Below are 9927 nucleotides of genomic sequence, written 5' to 3' on the forward strand. Positions count from 1 at the left end.
TTCAAGACGGTTTAGTGAAAATTTTCCAAAGCTCCTTCTGCATCAAACAACTGACTCTTTGATCGAAGCCAACTAATTATTTGATCATGCTGGGGCTTTGGGACACGTTTCGCAGCAAAGGACGTGGCTTACCTGGGCTAAGGCGCTGAGAAATGCAGCCAGGCATCATAAGACAGGGAAAACAGGCGCTTAATAAGGGCACTTCATTTCAGAATAAGCCCAGGGCTGTCTGGACCTGGCTAATCTCCTAAAAACCCACTTCTTAAAGCTTTCTGGCTTGTTTGCCTTTAAAGTGTGGGAGGTAGGCTAGTAGAAAGCTTGGTTGTTGACTTAGGTAAGAGGTCTAGTGACAGCTCAGCTATAGCCATGCAATGGGGTGTGCAGAGGGAGAGAGGACAAGAAGAAAAGGAGAGAAATCATGATGACAGACAAGTGCATGAAAGCATAAAACAATCTTATAATATTTGAGCAACAGGAAGCATGTGTGACTTAACTCTCAAGACTCTGGAACAGCCTTAGAATGGACCGAAATAATTTACACATAGCCACTTTGTTTCTTGAATCGATTGGATTGCTATCTGACACCAAAAACGTCAAGTGTAAATACAACCAAGAAGCATTTGGGACAGAATAAAATCAGATTGTTGGCCTGTGGGGATAGCTAGAGTAGAAAGCAGCATGGAGGCCAGAGAAAATGTTACAGTGGTGACCTCTTTTTTATTTCTCTTACTTATTTAGTCTCCTTTTCAAGCTCGGTGCTGACTTCTTTGGAGCAATGTTCGACTGCTGCTTGGATGGAAGCAGACAGAATTTGTGGTCGCACATCATTCTGTCAGGTCAGAAAAGGGGCATGTCCACCCAGTTGTCATGTCTTTATAACTGCCGATTGTGACTACTGCAGAGTCATTCATCCCAAAACTGATGCTGATTGTAACCTTTCTCTCTAAAGACAAAAGCCAGATGTTAGTGGGCTTTTTGTCCAGTGAGAAAGGGGCTATATAAAATGCTTCTGATCACTGATTAGTCTAACCACTGAGTGATCTGAATGAGTGAGAGAAGAGTGTGAGAGGCTGTTAAGATAAGCAAAACTTTTTCCTTGCTTGAAATCAGTCCGGTTATATATAAACTGCAAACCTGCATATGCTGTTATGCAGTGTTGTGTCGAAGTCTGCTCTCCCATTGATATGTGTCTCTGCATCAGACGACAATTGGTTTTAGTAGTGACGTACTTAACCCAGCTTGCTCATGGTACATTTAAATTTCAAATTTTAGAAAAGTGCACAGACATGTTATATAGCAATGCAATCAGATTTGTGGTCTGGTTAACAATGAAACAGAAATAGATTGTGGCTAGATGGAGACAAAAGTTTACTTTTAATTTTATCTGACACACGTGAAATGTGTAAAAGGGGCCTCAGAACCGAAAACAGTCAGGGTGAAGATCATCTGTTAACCATGAAACAGTATTTAAAACTGTAGGAAAAGTAAAGCAAGACTGACTTTAAAACCATGAATGGATTTTCCTGGATTATTATGAGACAGTTCCTCTGGTAAAACCAAGCACACAAACAGAAAAGGATGGGAGCGCAAACAAGCTATGGGAGTTTTAGCTGTGCTCTGTGCCAAGCCAAGTTCAGAGAGGCCTCCACACCTGTCTGTCTGGTTGGCATTGGAGAGCAACAGGGAGGCAAACTCATCACAGTTAAATGCAGATGACACAGGAACAACATTTGGAGTTCCTGTTCTGTGACCCGTGAAACCAAAGCCATTTCTGTGCATCCTTGACTCACCATAACCACGAGGTAACAGCTCAACCACAAAAACCAAACCTGATAGGAATAGAAAAATTTCCACTGCTGGCTATTAAAGTCCTCATGGTGGCTGCTGATATTTGTTCAGCAATGTGTCACCCCTCATTAATTGAGTGAGCATTGACCTCTTCTATTTGTTTTCCACTGGGATGCACCTTACTAATATTGGTCAGTGTCTCCCCACTCACTTCACAATGTGTTACCTTGTGCGAGATTTATAAAAAAAAGTCTGTGACCAGAGACCAGAATCTGAAAAGGGCAGGTCATCCTTTTTCCACTAAATACATCTCAACAGGAGTTTTCCAAAAGACACAGTTGTGCTTAAAACTTGTCAGGATTTTCTGCACATATACTTCAACAAATTTCTGTAAGTACATTTATGTGTCTGTTTCATGTAACGGCCAAAATACATGGGACACAAATGCGGCACGACTCGCCTGCCACAGCAGAGCGCGTCCATTATAATCAACTGCAGCTGCTAAAGTGACCACAGAAGCCTGCACCACTCAGTTCTTCTCTAGCTTTACGCTGCTGGTCTCTGTTTTTTTGCTCTGCGTGCAGCTTTGTGGCCCTCCAACAGGAAAAACTCTACATAAAACTCTACATTCCAGTTCAAAACTCTCATTCTCATTACACGGTCAGGCTGTAGCTGAACTACTTCAAACATATTCTCTTTCCGACCAAATACGCTAAATTTGTTGTCTGTCCCTCGCACTCGCCTTAAGACACGTGAAGATCGAGCTTTGGTGGCCGTAGCACCTAAATTTTGGAATGCTCTGTCTGCTCCCTTACAGTCTGCTGACTTTGTGGTTCCTCTTAAAAGCTTGCATACGAAATGAGAGTGAAATTTCTCTCTTTCTCTCCATTATTGTTGCTTGTTTATTAATTCTTATTGACTACCTGGTTGTTCATTTGTTTCTGTGGCAGCTGGTTCTGCTGCGTGCGTCTACCACCTCTTTTTGTGATGTGATGTATGTATGGTATGTCAGGAAATGTCTTGTTGAGTGTTCTGTAAAATGTTGATAAAGCTTAAATAAAAAGTTCTAAAAAAAAAAAAAAAGCTTGCATACGACACACCTGTTAAGACAATTGTTCGAATAACTTGTGTGTATCAGAGATGTGTTGTTTCAATTTTGTGCACAGTTGTTGTATAATGTGAATTACTTTTTCTTGTGTGTGTGCAAATAGTTTTGCTAGTTGTGCACTTTTCTCAATGTGGCTCCGTTAGTTACTTTGTCCCTATGATTTCTTTCTTGTTGTAAACTGCCCTTGTAAATCGCTTTGACCTATGTCTGTGAAAAGCACTGTATAAATAAATTTTATTTACTGACTGACTTACTTATAGAACTGTGTACAAAACAAGCAGCATCTGTTTTAACATTTCATGTTAAAATAAATCAAATCAGTGCATCCAGCATACCAAATGCATTCTAACTGCTGAGATTTTTACATTGCGTGTCATAAGTCCACTCTGCACTGGAGGTTTCAGGTTTCTTTGACAACAGTTGCGTATCAGACAGCGATTGGCTTTCAAAATAGTGACATACCTAATCTCGCTGCCCAGGGTACATTTGGAGCTAAGTTTTCAGGGCTGTGCACAGACATCGCCCCCTTCAGTAGAGGAATATGAAAACACCTCTCTGGTGACAAATTTAGCACAGCCACAATTCAGAAAAGTCAAGGTCAGACATGGTAGGGGGACATAACCAGAAGAAAAGCACATTTTTGAAAGGAGAGGATCTTTAAAATCTACACGTACCAAGTGTGTACCAGCCCTAAACTCTAGTTAAAAGAGGTCCTTTGGAGTCTTCTTGTAAGCAAACAAAAGTCATATTTACATTTAGTGTTACTCACCAAAACGATCTTTGAGATCTTACAAACAGGCCAAGAGCATTTATTTTTTCATAAAACAACCTCAAGTATTTTAAATCCTGTATTGTTTACACCAGTGTTTATAGCTTGCAGTCTTCTTCCCTATCTCTGCTGGCACATAACTGCATATCTTGGCAGGAATGCATATGCCTCACTCACATGGTACATTCATGAGATAAACAAAACGGGCACCCATTCATAGACAAACAGTTCCATAGAACTACTAGATGTCTAAAACTCTACAGGCAGCCTTTAACAGTGACTACCCGAGGATCCTGGTGTGTATTAGGACATGTTCGGAGCTGCAGCGTGTCACACAGCATGAGTCATTCGGCACACAGTGTCACTTCACTAGACCTCAGTGGAAAGCAGGACGTCCGCAAGGCAAACAGTGATGAACGTGCTTTTCTAGGAATGAAGACGAAAAAGGAGATGGAAAATATGCTTCTCATCCCACAATTTGAAGTTTTCCACCACTTGCTCTGCTCTTTTTTTTCAATGGGTCATTCTGAACAAGTGATGAAAGCTAAGGAGAATGGATGACTGAACAAGAGGTCTACATGAATCATGCAGAGAGGTGGGGGAAAAGAGGCATATGGTTCGCAGAGAGCACTTGAGACTGGATGTAACGCAGGAGCTCTTAAATCTATCTGAACCCCAAGAGAATACCCTCAGAAAATGAGCTCTCTATCTGCGCTACTGCCGCAGCTGGCTGTGAAAGACATCAGTTCACACCGAGGCTTAAATCACTGTCATTGTTTTATTTGCTATGGGTCAGTTTAAAGTCTGAGATTCTTACATCTACGCCCAGGGAGGATTTGCTGATGTAAAAAGGTGACTCCAGTTTTAAATCAGATCATCAGTGTAAACGGAGCTGCTGCAGTCTTTTTTGCTTTGATTTGGCTTCACAAACACAGATTAGGCGGAGAAGGTGCCTTTCAATGAAACCGCCTGCCTAAGACTCTGCCTGTTAATACTGCTCCATATTTTTCAAATTGTTTCAGACAGATTGTTTGGCTTCTTCGCTTTCCTTCCTTTCATTTATCTTGATTCTAATTTGTAGTTTCACTTTGGCCACACATGATATCCAGATTTTTAGGCCGGTTTAGAAACAAGAAGGACCACCCAGGAGTGTTTCAGGCCTCTGTTCTACTATAGCTTTCTAAGTCGCTCCACACAAACCGCTCAAATCGACTAAGAGACACATTAAAAACTAATCGGATGGCGATGACACACGGTAGTCGTGCAAGGCCTTATTTGCAAAGCAGATGGAAAGCCTTGGCCTGTCCAACATTAATTACAATCACATTCAGGGAGGAAGCCGTCCCTCCTCCAGGGCGGTTAGGACTCTGTGTACGGCTGGAGGAGATGGCAACCTAATCCCCCGGTCACCGCAGAATCTGAGGGAATCGTCAAAAGATGCACAGGACGCGATTAATCAAAGTGGAGAGCCAGATGTGCAATAACACAGAATAAACTCAAACTGACACAGCACAGGAATACCAAAACCACAGACACACAAACACCACGCTGCCACCATCACACCCCCACACAGAAGCCAACAGAGGGGCTTCGATATTTGAGACCAAAGCGACGGCCTCCTTCTGTCTGAATATCTGGTTTTCATCACTACGTGTTGCAACACCAATACTCACAGGACCAATAAGTAGAGAAGCGCTTGCTTTTTTTTAAGAACTCCAAACCTAATTCTCTTCTTCATGTGTGGTATTGGGTGACTACTAAATGGTTTATAAAGGTGAGGGATAAAATATTTAATGGACTTCCTGTTTCAAGAGAAGCCTTAATCAGAAAAAACTACATTCTTCAGCAGTGACACATTCCCACTGTTTTCATGGCCAGATCATGACAATGCCCTTAGTTCCCAAGAAGAATGACAATCAATCTGGATTTAAGCTTCCTTGTCCACCAGTGTCTGACTCTGGCAGTGCCTCTGTTTATCTTCAGGCGTTCTGTTTAGAGTCTCCCAGTAAACACTGGAGCTGCTAATGGAAGGAAGGCCTTTAGGCTTTTATGTTCCAAAGTCGTTATGATTAAAGTGTCCCTCTTTATCGTCACTGGAGCTAATTAAAGACCAATCTGCTCGGGTAACACAAACAATGCGACGCAATTTACGCACGGAAACCGCAACTCACTGCGCTGGAGGTCAACGGCAGGAATAGCCCTTCATATACAAATACCAGCGGTGGTGGTTGATGGTTTGCTGAGGATACTAAGTCTATTTTTCCCGCGAAGACATAAATCATGGAGTACATTGCACAGCAAGACTGACCACAGAATTTCGGTCCTATAAATGAGCCGAGGAGGGCCAATCTACCCGGAGAGAGGACGTGTAACAATAAATTACTCCGGAACAATACAAACCTCATCAGTTTTTCTAACCCACAGAGAAGATGAGGGAGTATGTGGCCTCTGTGCGGTTCACACAAGGAGCTAGTCCATGATCCATTATTAAACGTGCCGACGGGTGCGTCTTTTTGCGCCAGTGTCCTGTGTTTAAATTAAAATGTGGGTCAACTAGGAGCTCCAGGTGTCTTATATGTCCAGTGTGGAAAAAAAACTATTTTATGATCAACAGGAGCCTAATTCGTGCGTCATTTTAATAAAACCATACCCCCATAAATCTACATCATGTTGTAGATTCTTCTCAGACCCTCCGCTTCAACTTAACTTGTGCCAAACACCTGTTCGCCCTTAATTGCTCTTGCAAACTGAGATTTTCTGTTTGATTCATCAACAATTGGACAATTAAAAATATCTCACAGGAGAGCAATTACGCACAAAACATATCACCGAAAAAATAATTTATCTTACCTAGATTAACGAAGCTCATCACCATATCTGCGTCATTTAGAAAGGCAGTTTCTTGATATGTGGCCAGAGGAGGACTCTGGGTTGTCCGCATGGACTGATACTGGTCCAGCATGCCTTCTACTTGGCTTTTCTCCTCGCTAGAGATGGTGTTGTATAAGTCCAACATGAAAAGTGGAGCGGAGTTGTACTTTCCATGTGACAGATGCGGTCTCGGTCTGTGCGGCAGCCCGAGGATGGACAGGATCTCCTTCTGCATCTCCCTCTTCTCGTGCGTCCGCAGCCGCCGGTGGATGAAACCCGGGTGCACTTCGTTGTTTCCATCCAGTGAATAATTACTCCCCGCGACCAGGAACATGAAGTAATAAGTGCTCCACCACAATCCGACCAAGGCAAGCCAGCAGCTGGTCATGGTGTTGTCCCGCTGTGCTCTCCGGAGTCCCAAGTGTGTCTGGCTTGGAGCTTGAGTCGCGTATCCAAATGTAGAATAGATGTAATGGGAACCAAAGTCCGTCCGAGTGCGCGGTTATCTGTCGCAGCCGCAGATCAAAAGCGAGAAAAGACTCGTGTATCAAGCCATTTGAAATACTTCCTAAAGAGAAATGCGCAAAATAGTGTCGGTCCTGCTTTCATTTCTGATTCCGGTAGCGCGCTGTGCTGCTTCAGGATAAAGTGCACCATGAGAAACTTTATTCTGAGCGCTCCGGTAAGTCGGTCAAAAGACACCGCTTGACACGAATTTCACAAATAAAAGACTGACAAGTCCTCTGAAAGAAGCCATTTTACTGAAGCGGATATGTTTGCTCTCCAAAAAGACAAGATTTCCAAACGTTGTGCACTGACAAAAGCCGCCCTTTAATAGTTGAAGTGGTCTCTGTGACGGTCACCTACTCCTACAGGCTGTGTATGAGAGTCTAACAGGAATCAGCAGGTTGCAGTCCATAATATGCGCGCGTGCACGTGTACCATATGTGTGCGTCCGTGTGTGTGTGTTCCGAAACCGCCCACTCCGTGCGCACTTAGCCAGAGGTGGAGCTCTCCAGGCTACAAGGACAACTCTAACATCATATTTCCATATTTTGTTCGCTGCAGAATAACAGCCTGTCCATTCTAATAAAAACGCCAACATAGTCTGCTTTGCAATTGTATTGCTCATAATGTTCCTGTTACACACTTTCACAGTCTCTGTGATATGATGACTCCACCATAAGCCCATCTTTTTTACATTTTTGTTTAGCTGTTGTATGTGATCACTAGTATTGGGGTATAACTTCAGATTCGCCAGCTGCGTTTTAGTTCTAAGCAGCTTACAGAGTATATTACCGAAATTTATGGTTACACTTCTGTTTCAAAGGTTTGGATCATTGCGCCTTCTTGCAACACTTACTCCTCTTAAAAGCCGGCACGAAACCGTCAAACCTGCCATAATGTAGCATGGATTACAACTTTACACATCCACAGTCAAGGTGTGCGTCAACTCCGGTCAAGCAGAATAAATGTTGCCCAGTTGAGGCACGACCCCTGACGATGGAGTTGGAAACAGCAAGCAATGACGCACAGCAACCTACAGAGGAAAACTGACCCGAAAACTGATCTCCTTTAAACACTATAGAAATAAACCGTCTTAAGTATTCTAATTAATTGTATAGCTTAACATTGAAACCAGCTGGATAATAGGTTGCACCTCCAAGTCTCTGTCTTTGTGAACAAATCGCACCAATTAGAAAAATGCCGGCTGTTAAATGTCATAGTATACTTGCAGGTCTAAAAATATTGTTTAATTTTAAGTTAAGAATACTAGCAGAGAGCAGCTGCACATGCCCCTGAAGTCCATGAAAAGAAAAGAAATTCTTTTAAATCCTAACTTCCATCTCTCCCTCCACGTCCTCCTATCATTCCTTTCACCCTAACCTGTGTTGTGTCTTCGTGGCCCCTTCAGACTGTGATGGTCCTGGTGATAAGGTCCAAAGGTGTCCATATCTCTCTGTGTCTCTGCTACTGCTGCTGCTGCCAGGGCCTATCTTATCTGCATGTGAAGAGTGAGAACCAGCATCAAAGCTACACATACCACCACCAAACACACACACACACACACACACACACACGCACACACACACACACACACACACACACACGCTAACTGCTTGGTCGCTCTCAGACTCAAATACACCTCAGAGCTAAAACTAAATGTCATATTAAAACTTAAAATAAGTTAATTTACAGCATGTTAACATACAATGCTGTTTTTGCATGTTGTTGCCCATTCATTACAACTTATGCAGATTCTTCTTCAATGTTTCTGGCAACCATTTTGTAGTTCATACCACACCAGCAGAGATATTCAGATTTTAAAAAGCTTTTCCTGTATACCAAGCAGAAATCCTGTCAGAGCAGTTTAAAAATAATGTGCAAAGACTTGAGAATTGTTTGCGACAGCATTATGCGCATGCCCGTTCGAGATTCAACCGAGAGCTCAAACTCTAAAATAACAGAACGAGGGCTGAAGACGCCCTACTGGGTTGACTGAGAACCAGGATGTCATTTATCAGCTTTTTTAGTTTTTCTTGGACTAAAAATTCCCATTTACCTAAATGAGAGCTTATCCCTGATTTATAACACAGATTCAGTGGTTAAGCTGCGTTTGAGCAACAGGGTTGAGTTTCCTCAAGATGCTTTTTTGGCTCTGGCACTAAACACAGAGACAGGGAAATAGTCATTTTGCGGATAAAACTATGAAAGGAAATAGGGGATTTATACCGCCTCATTTGAGTCAGCTCATGGTCACACACAGCATGGAATCCATGTTTTAAACACTTCATGGAGCATTAACTTTGGGTATGTGTCATACTCAATAAACAAGTCAGCACAAAAGCATCCGCAGCTTCCTCTTCCTTGGTGCTCTCCAGTGCTATCACAACATTCCTGTGATGAACAAGCTGCACACTGTAGGCTGACAATGACTGAAAAAAGCACTCAAATACTTCTATATGTCCTTAACATTTAGCTTGACATAAAGCAACTGTGTGTGTACATGTGTGTGCATCCCCAGCGGCAGAGCAGGTGATGTGTGTGTGCTGGGTGAATTGGAAGTAGAGGGAGGAGGAGGAAACATTAAACAGAGGTTCTGTGTCCTGTCATCACACTGTCTAGACAGGACACCTCCTAGACCTAATGAGGTCTTTGTCTGTCTCTATCTATCCCTTTTACACACACATACATCACCATACAGCTTGGTTTCAGTTCTTCAGTATTCCTGCGAGACAGTTTTATTAAAGAGCATTAAAAGGTCACAAAAGAGTTTACACAAACTTGCACACACAGAGATTTTTGTGTGTTTTGCGTTTAAGTACGACACACACACACACACACACACACGTCTCTCCAACACACAAAATTAAGGGGAAGCGTGCTCCAA

General features: G+C 42.7%; 1 protein-coding gene across 1 annotated transcript in view; it reads right to left on the reverse strand.

Annotated features, from left to right (window-relative positions):
- The window catches only part of bmp6 (bone morphogenetic protein 6), a 54867-nt gene extending 47431 nt beyond the window's left edge, over positions 1-7436 (reverse strand). The window contains exon 1 of the mRNA XM_033639145.2: positions 6516-7436. Coding sequence (XP_033495036.1) covers positions 6516-6924 — 409 coding nt within the window. The 5' untranslated portion in view covers positions 6925-7436. The remainder of the gene's footprint in view (positions 1-6515) is intronic.
- Positions 7437-9927: the final 2491 nt, after the last annotated feature.

This window comes from Epinephelus lanceolatus, chromosome 20, assembly GCF_041903045.1.
Source record: "Epinephelus lanceolatus isolate andai-2023 chromosome 20, ASM4190304v1, whole genome shotgun sequence".
Taxonomy (NCBI): Eukaryota; Metazoa; Chordata; class Actinopteri; order Perciformes; family Serranidae; genus Epinephelus; species Epinephelus lanceolatus.